The 23,529-nt window shown below is 47.0% G+C and overlaps 1 protein-coding gene across 1 annotated transcript in view; it reads left to right on the forward strand.

Moving 5' to 3' along the window:
- Positions 1-23,529, forward strand: part of DPYS (dihydropyrimidinase) — a 33,835-nt gene that overhangs the window by 7,809 nt on the left and 2,497 nt on the right. Inside the window, exons 5-8 of the mRNA XM_075270269.1 lie at positions 4,095-4,251; positions 5,360-5,501; positions 7,265-7,407; positions 22,437-22,644. Coding sequence (XP_075126370.1) covers positions 4,095-4,251; positions 5,360-5,501; positions 7,265-7,407; positions 22,437-22,644 — 650 coding nt within the window. The remainder of the gene's footprint in view (positions 1-4,094; positions 4,252-5,359; positions 5,502-7,264; positions 7,408-22,436; positions 22,645-23,529) is intronic.

Genomic DNA, 23,529 nt, shown 5'->3' on the forward strand with positions numbered 1-23,529 from the left:
ATAATTTACACTAGTTTACTGGTGTAATCAATGCCTGAAATCTACATGTCTTGTATGTGGAAGAAACCCCTTTAACATACCTTCCAACTGTCCTGTATTCAGCAGGACAGTCCCGGATTCTAGGTCCTGTCCCGCTGTGCCAGTTGGCCGTAGATATGTACCAGTTTCAAATCATCTGTATCCTGTTGACGTAGATGAGTTGAATAAAATGGTGAAGTAGGAAGTGGGAGCCGTCGGCTTCCTGCTTCACCATTCTGCCTCTGCCTCTGCTTCAGGTGCAATGTAGTGATGTCACTTATATCACCCCTGCAGCTCCCTGAACCAGGTGTATTATGTTTGTTTAATACCAACTTCAGGGAAATATTAAACTGCAAGGGCAGCTCGAGGGGGATTTTATACTGTGGGTGCAGCTGCATAGGGACATTATACTGAGGGGACAACTGGAGGGAGACATTATACTATGGGGGCAACTGGAGGGAGATTTTATACTATGGGGCAACTGAAGGGAGACTTTATACTATGGGGCAACTGAAGGGAGACTTTATACTATGGGGCAACTGAAGGGAGACTTTATACTATTGGGGCAACTGGAGGGAGACATTATACTATGGGGGCAACTGAAGGGTGACTTTATACTGTGGGGCAACTGGAGAGAGACTTTATACTATGGGGGCAACTGGAGGGAGACTTTATACTATGGGGCAACTGGAGGGAGATTTTATACTGTGGAGGCAACTAGAGGGGGACTTTATACTATAGGGGCAACTGAAGGGAGACTTTATACTATGGGGGCAACTGGAGGGAGACTTTATACTGTGGGGGCAACTGAAGGGAGACTTTATAATGTGGGGCAACTAAAGGGTGACTTTATACTATGGGGGCAACTGGAGGGAGACTTTATACTATGGGGCAACTGGAGGGAGATTTTATACTGTGGAGGCAACTAGAGGGGGGACTTTATACTATGGGACAACTGGAAGGAGACTTTATACTATGGGGCAACTGGAAGGAGACTTTATACTATGGGGCAACTGGAGGGGGACTTTATACTATGGGGGCAACTGAAGGGAGACTTTATACTATGGGGCAACTGGAGGGAGACTTTATACTATGGGGGCAACTGGATGGAGACTTTATACTATTGGGGCAACTGGAGGGAGACTTTATACTATGGGGCAACTGGAGGGAGACTTTATACTATGGGGAAACTGGAGGGAGACTTTATACTATGGGGGCAACTGGAGGGAGACTTTATACTATTGGGGCAACTGGAGGGAGACTTTATACTATGGGGCAACTGGAGGGAGACTTTATACTATGGGGCAACTGGAGGGAGACTTTATACTATGGGGAAACTGGAGGGGGACTTTATACTATGGGGCAACTGGAAGGAGACTTTATACTATGGGGCAACTGGAGGGAGACTTTATACTATGGGGGCAACTGGAGGGAGACTTTATACTATGGGGCAACTGGAGGGAGACTTTATACTATGGGGGCAACTGGAGGGAGACTTTATACTATGGGGCAACTGGAGGGAGACTTTATACTATGGGGGCAACTGGAGGGAGACTTTATACTATGGGGGCAACTCAAGGGAGACTTTATACTATGGGGCAACTGGAGGGGGACTTTATACTATGGGGGCAACTGAAGGGAGACTTTATACTATGGGGCAACTGGAGGGAGACTTTATACTATGGGGGCAACTGGATGGAGACTTTATACTATTGGGGCAACTGGAGGGAGACTTTATACTATGGGGCAACTGGAGGGAGACTTTATACTATGGGGAAACTGGAGGGAGACTTTATACTATGGGGGCAACTGGAGGGAGACTTTATACTATGGGGCAACTGGAGGGAGACTTTATACTATGGGGCAACTGGAGGGAGACTTTATACTATGGGGAAACTGGAGGGGGACTTTATACTATGGGGCAACTGGAAGGAGACTTTATACTATGGGGCAACTGGAGGGGGACTTTATACTATGGGGGCAACTGAAGGGAGACTTTATACTATGGGGGCAACTGGAGGGAGACTTTATACTATGGGGGCAACTGGAGGGAGACTTTATACTATGGGGGCAACTGGAGGGAGACTTTATACTATGGGGGCAACTCAAGGGAGACTTTATACTATTGGGTTAACTGGAGGGAGACTTTATACTATGGGGCAACTGGAGAGAGACTTTATACTATGGGGGCAACTGGAGGGAGACTCTATACTATGGGGGCAACTGGAGGGAGACTTTATCCTGTGGGGCAACTAAAGGGTGACTTTATACTGGGGGGATAGCTGGAGGGGGACTTTAAACTGGGAGCAACTGGATGGGAATTTTAAACTGTTGGCGCTGCTCTAGGGGGACATTAAATTGTGGGTGCACCAGGAGAGGGACTTTATACTGTGGAGACATTTTGAGGGGGATATTATAATATGGGGGCATATCATGTTAGGGTGGCTGCAGGAGCATTATACTGAGTGGGGGCACAAAGTTAAATGGATGGGAATGGGTGGAGTAAGTGGGAATAGTTGGGGCTAAATTCACACATTCTGTCCCTCGTTCTGTCCTTGGGAGGTAACTTTATATATGAACTCTGAAACCTAGGAGACAATCCATATGGGAGCAAAAATAGCAGCCATATTAGTTGTCACTCAGCTTTCTCAGAAACAGAGTATAGGGGGGGGGGGGGGGGGAGAATAATCTTCATTTTTATACCTGTTTCTGGTGTAAAATGTAAGATAAAAGTCACAAATTTTGGCCCATGGCAATTTTTGTATAAATTTTAGTGATTTTTGGCCCACTCTGCAGTCACTTTACGTAATAGTGTCAGTAATGGAGTTTGGTGGAAGGGCAGCCTGACAAATTTGTTATAATTTACACCTGACGCCCGCTCCTTGAGATTCAGGATTCTGGAGCCCGGGCAGCAGGGGAAACAACTAATGTATAAAGAGGCACGAACGTCTTAACAAATTTGGTGCATCTTACTCTGGTGCAGGAAAAATCAAGACTGGCCCAAGGAACACCAGTCTTATATAGAGAACCTTTCACATGCTCTTGCACCAGTGGTATTAAGGTTTGGAGGTATGCGCTCGGGTGACGGAAATATCAATGCTGTTAGTTTTTGCACCAATATCCTTCCACTGTCAGGATGGCAGGCCTTACAGCCTAGCGTCACTGCTGGGCACTAAGGAACACCCACTATGGGGGACTATGGAAGAGTAGAGTACTTCAGGGGTAGGGTGGAGGTGTAACTTACCGCCCAGTGATGACGCAAGGCTGTAAGGCCTGCCCTTCTGACAGTGGGGAGACATCAGTTCCGAATCTACCAGCACTAATATCTCCGGCAGCAATGTGCATACTGGCAAACCTGACAGTGCGCTAAATTCAGTGCACTGTCAGCTTTCTAGCAGTATATATAATACCGCCGATGGTCCTCTTTAATAAATCACCCCTATAAATTTAATAGAGGTCAACCCAAGGACACCCACCTTCCTACGTTCCCTTTCGGCATCATTTGTCATGTTCAGACTAGCGATCTCGTAACCAAATTTCGATGTCTAAATCCCAGACATTGTTATTAACGACTTCCATTATAAATACCGTTTTTCTATAAAGTTTGTGACTACGGCATAATATTGTCAACTATTACTGCAAGCCGAGACAGTATTCGGAGGGGGGGCAGCACCTTTATAAGGCGAGGACTGTGTATATATACAGCATTAGCATTATTGCACGGTAATCATCTTTTTATCGAGATGTGCGCCGTGTATGAGCCGCTCACACTTTCCATATTTTATACAGCGCGCAGCGTCACGGCCCCGCTCGCTCGTGTTTAGAGAGCCTTTATTAACTGTAGGAGGCTCACTCTTTGGGGAAACATGTCAGATGAAGATTTATAGTGTGCCGGTAACAAAGCTGCATTTTCAGCATTAAGGAGTCGGCGTTATTATTTTTTTTTATTTTCGCCACCGGGGGAGCCGCCGCTGACATTTCTTTTCAAATTTAATTTTAATATTAGAAAAGGTGAGAAGAGACACTGACCTATCCCAGATCTCCGGCTCTTAACCCTGTCCATTCCTCTCCTGCAGGTAAAGTGGTGTTTGGGGAGCCCATTGCTGCCGGCCTGGGCACCGATGGTACTAACTATTGGAACAAGGATTGGGGTCATGCGGCCGGACATGTCATGGGACCACCACTTCGCCCTGATCCTTCCACCCCAAAATATCTCATGCATTTACTGGCAAAGTAAGTATAGGCGTATAGCACAGAAAGAATCCAACATTTCAGCCCTGGCGATGGAGTGATTCCATTCACTGACTGCAAAAATGGTGAAAAATAGGAACATAAATTATAATAGAAACTTTGTAGGTAAAGTTTGGAAAAGACAAGGCAGTGTACATGTACTGCGCATGCGCGTGACGTCAGTCTAAACCTGGAAGCGCCGTGACCTGTACTTCACAGCGAAGCTCTGCAGAGGCTGTACTATGAAGTACAGGTCATGGTACTTCGGAAAGTGTAGTGCGCATATACTGCGCATGCGTGAGAGGTCAGTCTATACCTGGAAGTGTCATGACCTGTACTTTACAGCGAAGCTCTGCAGAGGCTATACTATGAAGTACAGGTCATGGCACTTCGGAAAGTGTAGTGCGCATGTAGTGCGCATGCGCGTGACGTCTACACCTGGAAGCGCCGTGACCTGTACTTCACAGAGAAGCTCCGCAGAGGCTTCACTATGAAGTACAGGTCATGGCACTTTAGAAAGTGTAGTGCGCATGTACTGCGCATGTGTGAGAGGTCAGTCTATACCTGGAAGTGCCATGACCTCTACTTCATAGTGAGGCTCCACAGAAGCTATACTATGAAGTACAGGTCATGGCACTTTAGAAAGTGTAGTGCGCATGTACTGCGCATGTGTGAGAGGTCAGTCTATACCTGGAAGTGCCATGACCTCTACTTCACAGCGAAGCTCTGCAGAGGCTATACTATGAAGTAAAGGTCATGGCACTTTGTAAAGTGTAGTGCGCATGTACTGCACATGCGCGTGAGGTCAGTCTATACCCAGAAGTGCCCCAACCTGTACTTCATAGTGAGGCTCCACAGAAGCTTGTAGAGGACTGGTGTAGGGTCTGAAGGGCATATACCCCTGGAGCTGGCTGTCTCTGTGTGAATAGACACCTTGCTTTGGGTAGGGGACAGGCACAATCTGTTAGAGCGCAGTGGTAGAGAGAACTACAGAGCTCACAGGCTAATATCTAGTCCCCATGTTCTGAGATTTATAGTATTAACCCTGCATTACTGGTCTAGTATGTACAGATCTACGTGCGACCCCTCCTGACTCTCCTTCATGTTGCAGTGATGACCTGAGTGTTACGGGAACAGATAACTGCACATTTGACACCTGCCAGAAGGCCCTCGGGAAAGACGACTTCACTAAAATTCCAAATGGGGTGAACGGCGTTGAGGACAGAATGTCAGTGGTCTGGGAGAAAGGAGTGGTAAGAGATAAAATGGTCCTATGGCTTTCATTGTGACTTGTCTAATAGCACATGCCTCCAGTCAGTATCAGCCTCACATCGGTTAAAGGGGTTTTCCTGGCGTAAAATATTGATTAGCTATCCTACAGATAGGTCCAGAATATTAGGTTGGTTGGGATATGATTAGAGATGAGCGAGTACTGTTCGGATCAGCCGATCCGAACAGCACGCTCGCATAGAAATGAATGGACGTAGCCGGCACGCGGGGGGTTAAGCAGCTGGCCGCTGTCAAAGCGGAAGTACCAGGTACGTCCATTCATTTCTATGGAGCGTGCTGTTCGGATCGGCTGATCTGAACAATACTTGCTCATCTCTAGATATGATACCTGGCACTCTCAGCTGTTCTAAATAGCTGATACACAGAGAATGGAGCAGGTAGCAAACAGCACTCATCCCTGTGTAGTGGCCAGACCAGGTACTGCAGATCAGCTCTCCTTTACTTGAATGGTTCAGCTACTACACAGAGAACAGCGCTGTCTGCTTCCTGCTCCGTTCTCTGTGTGTCAGCTGCTTAGGACAGGTGATTGGTGGGGGTGCTGGGTGACAATTTGATACCTATCCTTAGGATAGCTCGTCAATATTCTTATCCTCGAAAACCCCTTTAAGTTTTTGTGCTACAGCACCTGACAGACAACCAGGTAATCCCGAACAAAGCTTAGAATGGACATCACCTTTATTATATTTACTGCTCTCTATTCCATTTTTGAGTCAAATCTCAAGTAGTTTCATAGTATATTGGTATAAGTGGGGCTGTTTTTCTGACTTGATCCATTATGTAGTCACCACTAGGGGAGGCTATTTGAATCTGGATACGACTAGAACTCAATAGCAGTTGCGTAGATTGTATGCAGTGAGCTCCCCCTAGTGGTAGCTGCAGGTAGCCAATATATCACCCTTGCAGGAAGTAAATTAAGTGGTTTAGTTCCAGGCCCCGTAGAGTGGATGCCATAGCAATCACGAGTCCTGTCTAGTGTATTGGTGTCTCATTGGGTGTGGGGAGGGGAATATTTCTGAGATCACAGTAAAATCCTCAACAACAAAAGTCTTTATGTAGTCGTAGTCGTTTCCTGCAGTGCTGACCACAAAATGCATTCTTATTGACCCATGTCCCTAGTAAAGCTCACACAAGGCAAGACATAACAACGTCATATATATATATATATATATATATATGGCTGTTTATGTGAAAAGGGCCCACACTGTCGATATGGAGTTCTTGGTATCATTGTAACGGTTATGGTGTAACATTGTCCGAATTCTTAAAAGTCTCAACAAATTTGTAAACTTGACATATTTTTAAATAAAATTTTTGCATAAAACAAAATTGTGATTTTTTTACCCAAATATGTTTTGGACTATTTTCTCTATAATTAGTATCGACGATCTGGGCCCTTTTCACGTAAACAGCCACATATATATTATATGATATAATACTATCACTTATTGATTCCATCCTCCCCACTTATGTGACCATTACTGTAGTGCAGTCAGTCCTCTTGTCCAGTAGATGTCACTGTTGCTATTGCTGTCTATAGAACGCAGTGGCCGGCTCTCTTTGCAAAGGATTAAATCTAAAAAAATGTAAAGACAATTCCAATTTATTGAAAAATCTGGGCCAATGCAAAACCTTTCGCAGGCCCCTGCTTACCTTGTGCTGTGTATTGTGCCTTCTTCTGACAATGTCATCGTCCAGGTGTTACATCCTGTTCTTCTTCGCCCTCCAGCACAGCGGTGATATGGATGAGAACAGATTTGTTGCTGTCACAAGTTCCAATGCAGCGAGAATTTTTAACATGTATCCGAGGAAGGGGAAAATAGCGAAAGGCTCGGATGCAGATATTGTTATCTGGGATCCGGAAGCTACAAGGTATCACATTTTTATTGCAATATACCATGAGTTGTATCTTATCACTTGCGACAATATCAAGGACAGAACATAGGATATTATATTACAAGGAGGAGGCATAATATGGGGCAGAGACCCAAACCCAACAGAGATCAATGTAGTGCTTCCAAGTATAAAGCAAGTTAAGGAGAAGCGGCGTGCTCACCTTCACCGCCATATCTTAGTCAATTACAGATTATAAAATGGTATTTATAGGTGGAAGAAAATTGAGAAAAAGTTTGCAAAAATGCAATGACAAATGCTGCAGAAGAAAACACGATGCGTTTCTGCTGCATTATTTCAACAGCAATTTGCAAACACCTGGGGTGAAAGATGGCCATGAAAAAAGTCAATTTTTCATGGCCGTCTTGCACCCAGGGGGCACCTGTGATCATATAGCCAACATACATTTGAGTCCATGAAAACGGACAGAAATAGGACATGACCTACATTTTCACAGTAAATTACAAGGGACAGTCATGTGACTAGCCCCCATTCACTGACACTGAATACAATGCTGTTGTGTGACACGTTACAAAAACAGACGTCACACGGCCATTATTCACTGTCATGTGTATACGCCTTAGTCACACCTTGTCCTTCTCATAAAGCATGGGAGGAAATATAGGATATGTATGATAAGTGTGGATAGATACAAGTCCATAAAGACCAACTTATAAAGACACTGAGTAGATCCAGAGGAAAGAAAATCCTGAGCCTGATGCCAATTGCCCCATCAGAGGAAAAAAATTCTGCCCAATTCCAAATATGACAATTGGATAAAACCTGGATCGAAATCCTAATACTAAAAATTTGTAGTTCCTAAAATCTAGGATAAATATATATATATAAATCTGTATCAGACTCACAGTGTAGTCTAGAATGAAGTGGTTTAAGTCAGGTGTGTCGTGGATCCAGTAGGTGGCGCTGCCTTGGCTCTGGGAGTCTCAGCATTTTTGGGTGTTGCATTGTTGAAGTAAAAGCTAACTATGCCTCTCCTAAATGCAACCCAGCGCCGCACCTCCCATGAGGCGACCTGAAGTGACCACTTCAGGCGGCGCTATGCCAGGGCCCCAGGGAGGGCGGCATTATTGCTTACCTAAGCCAGTCCAGGACAAGCTGTCCTGGACTGGCTTAGCACTGAGCGGTGGATTGGGGAGGCCGTTGGAGCAGCGCTGCTCCACGCTCCACGCTACCCCTCACGCTCAGGCAGAGAGCAGGTCCTCTCCCTGCCTGCTCTCTGCCTGCGAACGCCGCTAAGCCCTGCCCCCTTTGCTCCACCATGCCCCCTTTGCTCCGCCCCCTCCTCCTGGGGGGGGGGGGGGCGGCTTTCTGTCGTCCACCTCGGGTGGCGAAGAGGGCAGGTTCACCCCTGATGCAACCCTGACCCACCTGGTTTGATATAGATACAGCAGATGGTGCCTTATGGTAACAGTCACAGAAGGCAGCGCCACCTACTGGATTCACAGCATACCAGGCAGCGCTACCTACTGGATCCACAGCATAGCAGGCAGCGCCACCTACTGGATCCACAGCATAGCAGGCAGCGCCACCTACTGGATACACAGCATAGCAGGCAGCGCCACCTACTGGATCCACAGCATAGCAGGCAGCGCCACCTACTGGATCCACAGCATAGCAGGCAGCGCCACCTACTGGATCCACAGCAAAGCAGGCAGCGCCACCTACTGGATCCACAGCATAGCAGGCAGCGCCACCTACTGGATCCACAGCATAGCAGGCAGCGCCACCTACTGGATCCACAGCATAGCAGGCAGCGCCACCTACTGGATCCACAGCATAGCAGGCAGCGCCACCTACCGGATCCACAGCATAACAGGCAGCGCCACCTACTGGATCCACAGCATAGCAGGCAGTGCCTCCTACCGGATCCACAGCATAACAGGCAGCGCCACCTACCGGATCCACAGCATAGTAGGCAGTGCCACCTACCGGATCCACAGCATAGCAGGCAGCGCCACCTACTAGATCCACAGCATAGCAGGCAGCGCCACCTACTGGATCCACAGCATAGCAGACAGCGCCACCCACTGGATCCACAGCATAGCAGGCAGCGCCACCTACTGGATCCACAGCATAGCAGGCAGCGCCACCTACCGGATCCACAGCATAGCAGGCAGCGCCACCTACTGGATCCACAGCATAGCAGGCAGCGCCACCTACTGGATCCACAGCATAGTAGGCAGCGCCACCTACCGGATCCACAGCATAGCAGGCAGCGCCACCTACTGGATCCACAGCATAGCAGGCAGCGCCACCTACTGGATCCACAGCATAGCAGGCAGCTCCACCCACTGGATCCACAGCATAGCAGGCAGCGCCACCTACTGGATCCACATTATCTACCATGCTGACACCAACCATAGTAGCAATAGCCCCATAAATATTAGTCATTGCCATCAGTCAGTAACAAGCAGATCCAAAATCTGAATCCAGGTCCTTTTCCAACCACCCCCATCTCTATGGATATGAGTTTTCGCACATTTTCCTTACTCCAGCAGGTTTCGGGAGCTATACATTAGTACAGTATGTTCTGTGCCTGCATTAAACAGTCTAGATGACCTTTTTTCCAAAATGTAAAGTGGGCCATAAAATTTAGAATGAAACAGCATTTGTAACATCACTTACTTCTGCTCAGCAGCCCCGGGAATCTGATTCTAGCCAGGATCTAATCCACTTAAACAAAGTACCGTGTTAAGTCAACAAAATGTCAGCAAAGCATAAATTTAACATGATTAAATTGTAGAATATTCTGGAGTTGAAGCGACTTCACTCCTGGAGCATCAATTAGACAATCTAAAGAAGTGAGAGTCAGCAAAGAACTGAGGACAGTGTGAGGGTAGCCATGCCAGAAGCCCCTGCCAGCAGCCCAAGTCCACCAGGCCTGCCATAAATCTTATTTAGTACCTGGTAGATAAGGGATAGGGAAGCGAACAGGACAAGGCGTGATATATCACACTCAGCGTGGGCCGCCTAGTGGGGAGGGGGCAAAAGGGGCAAATATCCAGGGGCCTCCATGTCAGGTCAGTAAGTGATACATGCAGAGCTTTATCTTCCATCATGTTGTTTACATTAGCGTCAATGGGAACGGACACCGAATCATTAACCGTTCTCTGCGACAGTTTAATGTCCGTTGCTGTCATCCTATGCAATGGACATTCACAACGGTATTCTGAACTCCCCCATTACCGCACGCAGGACTTTTTTTTCCATTAGAAGAGTAAAAAAAAACATTAGAGAAGAAAGGTTCTGTCATGTTTTTTACATGGGGTGAATGCAGACGGACAACAGACCTAGGGGGCGCTGTCTGAATCATATTAACCTATCCCAGATGCTTTGTTGTACAGTCCCAGTACAACAAGCGGAGAGACCTATATTACAGCTGAGCTCAATCCTCAGAAGTCTATGGTAAGGAATCCAGGATGTCTCCAAGTCACTGGTCCCAGAGGTCAATGATTGGTCTCAGGGGTCGTGTGAACCCCTCTGTTTCCTGGCTAGTCGGGGACCGAAACTGTACAGAGGAGTGCTGGAGATAGATAGGAGGTTTTTTATCTGTTTTTCACCATCCCAACTTTTCTAATAATATCTGGACAATCCCTTTAAATGCAACAGCAACCCCCAAGTATACAGCACTGTGGTTGTGCTCGGTGAGGGGTTGGGGATTAGATCTCCTTATTCCTTAGAATAAGCCATTGTGTAATCTCACGTAATGTAATATCCACCTGCATTGACATCTCTGCAATTATCACATCACTGGACGTCCATTGGTGAGGGGTTGATGTTTGCAGCGCCCCTGCGTGAGCTCTGTGTCATGTTTATTAACCTCAATTTGTAAGTAAACCGAAGGGATATTTCTAGAGAATTCTGTGGTCCATTGCTCCATTGTCAGAACATTACCATGTGGTTTCTTCGCTGCAATAAGTCCAGGAAGTGACTTAGTTACTATACTATACTATAGTTACTCTATATGTGCACACACATGGATATAATGTCACATATGGGTCTCTATTATGGTGTATATTGTATTGATATAATTATTATTACGCTTCATTAGGCAGTGATGTTACCATTTGGAATTGTGTTCGTCCTTATTGATAATAAAGTTGCTGAACATTGTATATCTCTATATACTGCTCTGTGGATATGCTATAGGGGACCTCTTAATCTCCATTTGCCTGGTGCAAGAGGGTGTATCAAAGATGTTACCTAACCAATAGTATCGGTGTCCTGACGTGTAGTCTTCTTCTGACGCTCTGCTGTGGCCAATCCTTTGCCTTTTCCTTCTAGTTTTCTCTTCCGACTCTCTATCCCTCTGCACCTGCACCAGCATCCCCCTCCTCCCCTCTTTTTAGTGTCTCTCTACATGACACTACTTTACTTTACTTTCTCCTTGCAGCTTCCAAAATGAAGAAGCCTCATTGGCCAGGGCTCAGCTTCCCTGATCCTCTGGGGCTGGTCTTTTATGTAACGTGTATGTTTATGTAGGGTGTACGTCTTTTATGTAAGCTTTTTCCTCCCTCATCTTCTACCTTAGTACAGCGCCACCTGGTGCTTACACAGCATCTCTGGGGCTTCACCACACCTAGTAGGACATGTGGTTGACCTTCCAGGACACTCAGATGGAGTTAGAATTCCAGGCCTATCCTGCAAAATCCAACATGGTTGTTCAATCTGCTTTTCATAAAGTAGCTCTGCTGTATTTACGGTGTGTTTTATGATGTTCTGCAGCAGCTGCGGCACAGGACTGTGTTATACACACTGCACTATTCAGATAGAGAACGAAACGTCCACATCACAAGTCGGTGGTCAGTACAGGAGAAGGAACTTGCTGTAGAGCTTATGCAAAAACCACTTCTGTAGGACAGACCTAGCGCCGCTCATGGGGCAATGTTCCTGTCCTCTTCTGATATTTGCCCCCTCGTCCTGATAAATACCCCCTGCCTTGCGCAAAGGAAAAATGAGTTCACTATTCTGCAGATAAAATGAATATTCAGCGTTTTTAGAAGCTTTTCCGCAACGTCTTCAATAAGGTTCATGAAATCTCCGTATCTTTGCTGATACTTACACAGCCGCAGTTCCACAATATGAGACCTAAGAGCGGCATGTTCTTGGCTGGTCCTTGCTACAGATTTCCTTTCCTTGTCACTTACTGCCGGGGAATAGCGTATTGTCGCCGCGCCGCTGTCTACAAGGTTAAATATTTATGGCGCGCTCTTCAATGACAGGATGATTGTCGTGTAAAGACGTCAGTGCGGATCCCAGACAATTCCTGACTCTCCCGGGAGCGGACGGCCCTGTCACTAGATGGATCAGCCAAAGATTCCCAATCCTAGAACTATAAAGCAATAACAGATGGCTATGGTCGGGAATACACAGGCCGGATCCTTCCATGTGGCCGCACCGGGGGCGATGACACGCGCTCTACATATTAAATTGACCAAGCATGTTGTGGGTTTCTTACTAGCTTGTTGTGATGGATTCGGCATGACTGCTAAATAAGCAGAAGCGTATTGGTTTTGACAGATGGTAGGAGGTTATTTTTGATCTTGGCTGTTGCGCGGCGCACTTACGAGGGATGTTGTGCACGTCTAATGGCCTGTTTTGTCGTGTACTGTGAATCTGTCTGTTTGGACACGAGGGCTCGGTGTGACAAGTCATCTACTGTACTAGTGCACGGTGGCGCAGGTTTATGGTGTTGTTTTTGTTTTACTGGTCTATTTTTAACCCTTTACGTATGAGGCCTAGTTTGGTAGTTAATACTGCAGTACATTTTTTTGTTTTACTTAGTGTTGTTTCTCATTGTTACATAGGAGGGTTTGGTTTTTACAGGACAAGATGGATTTTCAATGGCACCGTCTTGGATACGTATAACTTACTTATTAACTGTTGACTGTTTTTTTTATTTACATTTTGCATTTTGCGCTATTCAAAGTGCCATATAAACTATTCTAGGCTCACACTAGTGATGGCTGTTCGTTGTTCTGGTTCATAGAAGGTCCAGAACAACAGATGGTTGGACTGCTAAAATAGGAGTTACATATGATTTCTAAATCAACAGCTGGAAAACGTTGTAATATATCTTCTTTTTCCACATACCGGGTGGTTCCTCCATCTCCTAAACTGACATTCACTCTGATATCTCTGCAGAATGGAAGACGTCATAGCAGTTAGTCTCTACCCAACAGGTCTATGACAACTGAGAATTAGACATAGAGTCTTCAGAGTGGAATCTGTTAAAGAAATACATTAGATAAGTCATGTAAGTGATGGAATAGTCTGTAACTAAATGTATAGGAAAGGGTTTTTTACTATCGTGTCAGGTGATGTTTGGTGGAAATTTTTGTAATATTTTTTTGTTTATTATGTTACTTCCCTTTAATAGAAAACAGGATCTAACATTCTCCCTATGCTGTACGTAAGCCATCTTGCATTTATGATGTATTGCCAGCAGGGTCGGACTGGGGTGTCTAGGGCCCACCAGTGGAATTATTTTTAGGTGCCCACCGCCAGGACCCCTGTAGATCAGCTATACCGAGACAGGGAGGCTAAAGATAATAACATATTGGGAGCCATGCTGCTCACCTGCCATACGATGGGCACCACTGCACTATCTAAACCCACTGCTACATCCTGTATGGCAAGAGAGCAGCGTGGCTCCTAGAATTGTCACCATTACCTGTAGTCACGCTGTCCTGGAAAAGGTGACCTACAGAGGTCCTGGCTGTTGTATCATCACAGATGTAATATTGTTGGTATATCCTAAGGACAGGCCATAAATATTAGAAACATTGATAAATTCTTTAAAGATATTGTCCAAAAATTGGAGCAACTCATGTGTCGGGCGGGAGGATTAAAGTAAAAAAGCATACTCGCCTGTCCTTGGCACCCCATTGTCCTCCGCCAGTCTCCATTCAGTCTTATGCTGGCACCTTCTTGCTGGGAGTCCTGCACCTCATGTGACTGCTAAGACGAATTGGGTGCAGGATTTCCAGAAATGAAGTGTCGCCATGAGACCAGACAGAGGCGGAGGACAACAGGGTGTTGGGGACAGGTGAGTATGTTTTGTTTTATTTTAAAATTTTACACCTCCGTGGCAGCCACAGGGATCACTGCAATTTATGGACAACCTTTTTAAAGGGGTTGTCTGGGCCTAATTTGTTTCTGACCACTTCACTGGTCCCCTGCATACAGTGGCCTCTTCATTGGTCCCCATACTGTATGGGGAACAGTGATGGGGCCATTAAATTATAATAAACTGTGTGGGACATATTAAAGGGGTTGTCCAGGTTTAATGATTTTTATGGCCTATGCCCAGGATAGACCATAAATACCTGATTGATGGGGGGGCTGACACATAGGCCCCATCAGCTGTATGGAGCCATTTCCGGCGTACGTTCTGTAGACAACAGAGGGCCAGAAGCAGAAAGCTGCGTCCACCATATTGTAGCCTGGAACATTCACTGTAGCTCAAATCTCACTGACTTCAATAAGTGCTGAGATGCAATGAAGGTGCCGGCTGATAAACAGTGGACAGAGCTTTCTGCTTCCAGCTGGGATTGTGTACAGGACGGGCCACGGAAGTGGCTCTGTATAGCAGATCAGCCTGGGGGCCGGGTATCTGGGTATTTTCATTTTTTTTTCGGGGGGGGCGTTGCACCTCCCTTGGCTTAATTCAAGAAAAAAAAAATTATTACATCTGTTGTGGGCAGTGAAACTAAATTTAAAATATACATACTCACCTGTCCCAGTTGCCCTGTTGTTGTCCCGTACCTCCCGGTTTTTCTGCTTTCCCGGGTTTCTTCTGGCGTTGTGCTGAAGAAAGAAGACTCATGGTGTCACAGGTAGTGACATTCAGGCCCTTCGCTGTTTGGACTCAGGGCTCGTTCACATCTGCGGCCCGGCACTCCGTACTTAGGTTTCCGTTTCCTGCCTAAAACACAGGCAGGATACGGAAACCTGCAGGAGTCTCTCTCACCCATTCAATTTGAGAGATGTCCGGCCGTGCGCGGCGGTGAGCGTTTTAGGCTCTCCGCCGCGAAACCGGGTTTTATAATCCGGACACAGAGTCGGACATGCAGTACTCTGTGTCCGGATAAAAAAATCCGGTTTCGCGGCGGAGAGCATAAAACGCTCACCGCCGCGCACGGCCGGACCCGGTCTATGGTTTCCGTCTTCTGGCATGCAGAAGACGGAAACCATAGAACGGAGACCCCAAACGCAGGTGTGAACCTAGCGTCAGTGGTCAGCAGCTTCTGCACAACGCCGAAAGACACTGCGGGAGCAGATGAACTGGCAGGTGCCGCACAACAACGGAGCAACGGGGATAGGGGAGAATGATTTTTTTTTTTACACTGTCCCCAGCTTATTTAAACTTTAACAGGGTTGTCCATTTTTGCTTGGACAACCCCTATAATATACTCCAGGATATTGCCCTCCCTCACTGACTCCCTGCCCCACAATATAATGGCCCCATCAATGGCCCCCATACAGTATAGAGGACCCTTTATGGGGTTGGGAGGGAAGGGAACCAGTGTATGGGGGAAAATAGTGAAGGGACCACTGTAGGGGGGTGGGGCAGGTGAGTTGGCCACTGTATAGGGAGAATATATATCCCCATACAGTGGTCAAATGTATGGGGGAACCAGTGTATTGGGGGGAGGGGGGGTTGTGAAGGGACCACTATATGGGGGGTGGGGGCTGAGTGAGTTGGCAACTGTATGGGGGGGGGAATAGTGAAGGGGCCACTGTATGGCCGATACAGTAGCCCCTTCACTGGTCCCCCTCCTCCATGGCAGCATTATGTCAGTACTTGCCTATCGGCTCCTTGGTCCCACTCCTTCTTGCTCCGGGCGCACTAATATGACATAATGTGCGCCCGTAGCAGGAAGAGGCAGGAGGCATCGGAGCAGTCAGGTAAGTATAGGGGATTAGCTTATTCACAAGCCTACAAGCCTGTGAATGGTAATACAGGAAGCCTGATTCCCCGGTCCCCCGGTGGGCCAGTCCGACCCTGATTGCCAGTATATAGAGATGTAACAGGTGTCAATGAAGAGGCACTTCAAGTAGCGGTACCAGACTCTATTGTTGGTGATATAAAGCTAATATACTGTACAGCTATCTGATGTGACCCCCAACCCCTTTAGCAACTATTACATCAGAACTTACCGGCAATACAAATGTATGTGGATTCTCCCAGGCAATGCTAATTTAGAGAGTTGCTAGGGATAACTTTAGAGCCTGTTTTCTACTAAAAGTATATAAAATAGGTTAATGAAGGATGTTACAAAAATTTTTACCTACTATTCCCTACACAATAGAAAGAAATGACACAATATAGTGCCCCCCAGGTCTCGCACAATATAGTGCCCCCCAGGTCTCGCACAATATAGTGCCCCCCAGGTAGCACACAATATAGTGCCCCCCAGGTAGCACACAATATAGTGCCCCCCAGCTATCACACAATGTAGTGCCCCCCAGGACCCACACAGTATAGTGCCCCCCAGGTCTTGCACAATATAGTGCCCCCCAGGTCTCGCACAATATAGTGCCCCCCAGGTCTCGCACAATATAGTGCCCCCCAGCTATCACACAATGTAGTGCCCCCCCAGCTATCACACAATGTAGTGCCCCCCAGGTCCCACACAATATAGTGCCCCCCAGGTCTCGCACAATATAGTGCCCCCCAGGTCTCGCACAATATAGTGCCCCCCAGGACCCACACAGTATAGTGCCCCCAGGTATCACACAATATAGTGCCCCCCAGGTCTCACACAATATAGTGCCCCCCAGCTATCACACAATATAGTGCCCCCCAGGTAGCACACAATATAGTGCCCCCCAGCTATCACACAATGTAGTGCCCCCCAGGACCCACACAGTATAGTGCCCCCCAGGTCTCGCACAATATAGTGCCCCCCAGGACCCACACAGTATAGTGCCCCCAGGTATCACACAATATAGTGCCCCCCAGGTCTCACACAATATAGTGCCCCCCAGCTATCACACAATATAGTGCCCCCCAGGTAGCACACAATATAGTGCCCCCCAGCTATCACACAATGTAGTGCCCCCCAGGACCCACACAGTATAGTGCCCCCCAGGTCTCGCACAATATAGTGCCCCCCAGGTCTCGCACAATATAGTGCCCCCCAGGTCTCGCACAATATAGTGTCCCCCAGGTATCACACAATATAGTGTCCCCCAGGTATCACACAATATAGTGCCCCCCAGGTCCCACACAATATAGTGCCCCCCAGGACCCACACAGTATAGTGCCCCCCGCTATCACACAATATAGTGCCCCCCAGGACCCACACAGTATAGTGCCCCCCAGGTCTTGCACAATATAGTGCCCCCCAGGTCTCGCACAATATAGTGCCCCCCAGGTCTCGCACAATATAGTGCCCCCCAGCTATCACACAATATAGTGCCCCCCAGGTCCCACACAATATAGTGCCCCCCAGCTATCACACAATGTAGTGCCCCCCAGGTATCACACAATATAGTGCCCCCCAGGTCCCACACAGTATAGTGCCCCCCAGGTCTCGCATAATATAGTGCCCCCCAGGTCTCGCACAATATAGTGCCCCCAGGTCTCGCACAATATAGTGCCCCCCAGGTATCACACAATATAGTGCCCCCCAGCTATCACACAATGTAGTGCCCCCCAGGTATCACACAATATAGTGACCCCCAGGTCCCACACAGTATAGTGCCCCCCAGGTCTCGCACAATATAGTGCCCCCCAGGTCTCGCACAATATAGTGCCCCCCAGGTCTCGCACAATATAGTGCCCCCCAGCTATCACACAATATAGTGCCCCCCAGGTAGCACACAATATAGTGCCCTCCAGCTATCACACAATGTAGTGCCCCCCAGGACCCACACAGTATAGTGCCCCCCAGGTCTTGCACAATATAGCGCCCCCCAGCTATCACACAATATAGTGCCCCCAGGTATCACACAATATAGTGCCCCCCAGGTCCCACACAATATAGTGCCCCCCAGGACCCACACAGTATAGTGCCCCCAGGTATCACACAATATAGTGCCCCCCAGGTCTCGCACAATATAGTGCCCCCCAGCTATCACACAATATAGTGCCCCCCAGGTAGCACACAATATAGTGCCCCCCAGGTCCCACACAATATAGTGCCCCCCAGGACCCACACAGTATAGTGCCCCCCAGGTATCACACAATATAGTGCCCCCCAGGTCTCGCACAATGTAGTGCCCCCCAGGTATCACACAATATAGTGCCCCCCAGGTCCCACACAGTATAGTGCCCCCCAGGTCTCGCACAATATAGTGCCCCCCAGGTCTCGCACAATATAGTGCCCCCCAGGTCTCGCACAATATAGTGCCCCCCAGGTATCACACAATATAGTGCCCCTCAGGTATCACACAATATAGTGCCCCTCAGGTATCACACAATATAGTGCCCCTCAGGTATCACACAATATAGTGCCCCCAGGTATCACACAATATAATGCCCCCTGGTCCCATGCACTATTTTTTCCTGAGCCAACACCAAAAATTTCCTGCAGTAGAAAGGGGTTGAAGGAAAATATGTAACACAACGTTAAGGGATCCGACTTATCCGCCAACTCTTTGGGACAGTTATTGTGGCTCTTAGGCGGCGGTAACATATTCTGTACCACATAGAGGTCAGTTATCTCCTTGACAAGACCGTTCTGCTGTCATATCCGTTGCCCATAAAGTAGCCACAACCTTTAATGCCCTCGGATGTAACGTATACAAGGTGTCCTCCTGTTGCATGAACAAATAAGTTGCACATGATAAGATTTGTGTCTTTTTTCAACCGTACTAAGTATGTTCAGATTAATGCGACTTGTCACAACCACTTGATCCCTATCCGTGCCATGTGTAGAGGTTCGCAGACCATCGGACGCCATTGAGTTTGCTTAGTAGAGTGTTACAGAAAACATCGCTTTAACCTAGTAAAGTCGCTCGCCGTGTTTCCTGCCGCTTTTCATCAGCACGCTCTCTCCTGAAGTGACAAAGTGTGCACAGGAACATCCCGCTGGCGTCTCCATCCAGCGCTTACACCGCGGCTTATAAATTAGGGAATTTAACACCATTAAATGTGTCTGAAGTGGCAATAATCCCGTCACACTGTCTGCGCTATCACAAAAGGTTAAAGGCAAAGTAAGAACATTTCCGAGGCGCAGGTAAAGCAGCGAAAGCTCGCTGACCTAGATTTATCAAGTCTGGGCAAAATGAGTTCGTTCCTGTCTGGCTCGCTCCTGCCCATTTATCAGAGCGTCTGGAATATTGCTCGCTGCAAGAAGTTGGCTTTGGGGAGTAAATTACAGCAGATGCTTTTATGGGACTGTAGACTACTGGGTGATCTCTATAGAAAGACCTACTAAAGTCAACCAAAAATTCAGGCAATTAAAGGGTTTTTACAGGCCCCAAGTGGATTTATACCATTTATTAGCATTATCTGATCTGTGGCCCCCAGGACCTCATGCAAACAACCGCACATGGAAGATCCTATTGACGTGATCTTCTACAAACCGTCTATCATTTTGGATGGACCAAGGAAAGGTCATGAGTATCTGATCTGTAGTCCTGGACCCCGCACAGATCAGCTGCTATAGCAGCCTTTAGGTGTCGGAAGTTACAGCAGTGGATGGAAAGTATGTACAGGTAATAGGAGCCATGCTTCACCGCTATGGACAGGGCTGCAGTGCCACTACTCGTACTTGAATAGCATCAGATGGCACACGCTCCCCGTCGGCCACACCAGCGTCTGAGACCTGGAGGCGGCTGGATCAGCTGATATGTGTGGGGTCCGGGACCACAGATCAGATACTCATGACCTATCCTTGGTCCATCCAAAAAGATAGACGGTTTGCAGAGGATCACGTCAATTGCAACATAGTCTACTCCTCTTCCATGTGCGGTTGTTTGTATGAGGCTGAGGCCCCACGTTGTGTAAAAACTGCTTTCTTGTTGCAAATTTTGCTGCATTTCATGAGCCAAACCCAGCAACAGCTACAAGGAATGGGAAATACATAGAAAGTTCTTATATGTCTACCTTCTGCTCAATCCACTCCTGACTTTAGCTCAAAAAAATCGCAGCAAAATCTCCAACAAGTCTAAGACCCCACTCCAGCCGCGCAGATAGATAGGTTAGTGTCACCAGACCCAGCATATCACCCCAGCCCTGCAGATAGATAGGTTAGGGTCACCAGAACCAGCATATCACCCCAGCCCTGCAGATAGATAGGTTAGGGTCACCAGAACCAGCATATCACCCCAGCCCTGCAGATAGATAGGTTAGTATCACCAGAACCAGCATATCACCCCAGCCCTGCAGATAGATAGGTTAGTATCACCAGAACCAGCATATCACCCCAGCCCTGCAGATAGATAGGTTACTGTCACCAGAACCAGAATATCACCCCAGCCCTGCAGATAGATAGGTTAGGGTCACCAGAACCAGCATATCACCCCAGCCCTGCAGATAGATAGGTTACTGTCACCAGAACCAGCATATCACCCCAGCCCTGCAGATAGATAGGTTACTGTCACCAGAACCAGCATATCACCCCAGCCCTACAGATAGATAGGTTAGTGTCACCAGAACCAGCATATCACCCCAGCCCAGCAGATAGATAGGTTAGTGTCTCCAGTACCAGCATATCACCCCAGCCCTACAGATAGATAGGTTAGTGTCACCAGAACCAGCATATCACCCCAGCCCTGCAGATAGATAGGTTAGGGTCACCAGAACCAGCATATCACCCCAGCCCTGCAGATAGATAGGTTAGTGTCACCAGAACCAGCATATCACCCCAGCCCTGCAGATAGATAGGTTAGTGTCACCAGGACCAGCATATCACCCCAGCCCTGCAGATAGATAGGTTAGTGTCACCAGAACCAGCATATCACCCCAGCCCTGCAGATAGATAGGTTAGTGTCACCAGGACCAGCATATCACCCCAGCCCTGCAGATAGATAGGTTAGGGTCACCAGAACCAGCATATCACCCCAGCCCTACAGATAGATAGGTTAGTGTCACCAGAACCAGCATATCACCCCAGCCCTGCAGATAGATAGGTTAGGGTCACCAGACCCAGCATATCACCCCAGCCCTGCAGATAGATAGGTTAGGGGTCAACGGAATCAAATGATCTCCTGACGAAGGCTGCATAGCTGAAACGCGCGTCAGGTACTGGGGAGTGAGTGCCTGTCCTGACTTGTATACCTCCTATTTGGCAACATGGGTAAGCCACAGTGCTATTAGACCTGTATATAGTGGTATAGGCTATATGTGAACCTATGTTGTTATAGTCACCAATGTGTGTGTATCAATGCTATTACTTTAATGGATAGGAGACATATATTGGACCACATGGTAACTTTAAACTTCTAGCACTTTCTTTGAGCTGTTGTGGTAATGTGTATAACTTAGTAGCCAATCATGATATATACCTCAGCGGCTATTGATACTATTGCTATGTGTATATAATGTCCACACACGGTGTATAAAGGACTCCAATGCTGAGCTCCTTTCTGGCATTAGCTTAATCCATGTGCACTCCATTGTATGTAAATACTTAAAGGGACCACGTACCATCTGCTGCACTTCACTTTTACCCAGTCAGTTTGTATTTGTAGATTCTCCTTTCAATGTCCATCTTTTATATATGTGTATGATGTAATAAATAAAATTATGACAAGTTTATTGACCAAGACTGGATGTGGAGTATATTTCTTTTATACTAAGTGTCTTACTCACAATTGCTTTTCTTGTGGATATTTATGTGTATGGTGAGGACACAGATTTCTTTAGGGCTTGGTATAGTCTAAAGGAACCCATGCATTTACACATATACTTTAGGTTGCTTATTTTTGGTTGGTTGTCTATCTTTGTCATATGGTAAATTAATAGAAATACTACAGAAACATCACCAGCTCCATATCGGACATTATACATATGTGATCTTATATTTCTATAGGACTATTTCAGCCAAAACTCACCATCAAGCAGTGAATTTCAATATATTTGAGGGAATGGTGTGTCATGGAGTCCCTCTCGTCACCATTGCTGGCGGAAGAGTTGTGTATGAAAATGGAACCCTGCACACTGTACCCGGCCATGGCAAATACATCCCACGGAAACCATTTGCTGACTATGTATACAGAAGGGTTTTACAAAGAGATGAGGTAAGTCTCTAGGGGCGATTTGGGGAGAGATGTAAAGGGGTTGTCACATCACACTGTGGACCCAGCCTAAGGGTATGTTAACACGGCTGAATTTGGAGCTGAATTTGAAGCAGATTGAAGTGAATGGGAGGGGGGAAAATACAACCACATCATCATCATCATCAATGACTACTACCCTCATATATTACAGTATTACCCCCATCTACTACAGTACTACCCCCATCTACTACAGTACTACCCCCATCTACTACAGTACTACCCCATCTACTACCGTACTACCCCGATCTTCTACAGTACTACCCTCATCTACTACAGTACTACCTCCATCTACTACAGTACTACCCCCATCTACTACAGTACTACCCCCATCTACTACAGTACTACCCCATCTACTACCGTACTACCCAGATCTTCTACAGTACTACCCTCATCTACTACAGTACTACCTCCATCTACTACAGTACTACCCTCACCTACTACAGTACTACCCCCATCTACTACAGTACTACCCCCATCTACTACAGTACTACCCCATCTACTACCGTACTACCCCGATCTTCTACAGTACTACCCTCATCTACTACAGTACTACCTCCATCTACTACAGTACTACCCTCATCTACTACAGTACTACCCCCATCTACTACAGAACTATCTCATGTACTACAGTACTACTTTATCTACTAAAGAACTACCTCATCTACTACAGTACTACCCCATCTACTACAGTACTACCCCATCTACTACAGTACTACCTCATCTACTACAGTACTACCCCCATCTACTACAGTACTACCCCATCTACTACAGAACTACCTCATCTACTACAGTACTACCCCCATCTACTACAGTATTACCCCATCTACTACAGTACTACCTCATCTC

Source organism: Leptodactylus fuscus, chromosome 4, assembly GCF_031893055.1.
Source record: "Leptodactylus fuscus isolate aLepFus1 chromosome 4, aLepFus1.hap2, whole genome shotgun sequence".
Taxonomy (NCBI): domain Eukaryota; kingdom Metazoa; phylum Chordata; class Amphibia; order Anura; family Leptodactylidae; genus Leptodactylus; species Leptodactylus fuscus.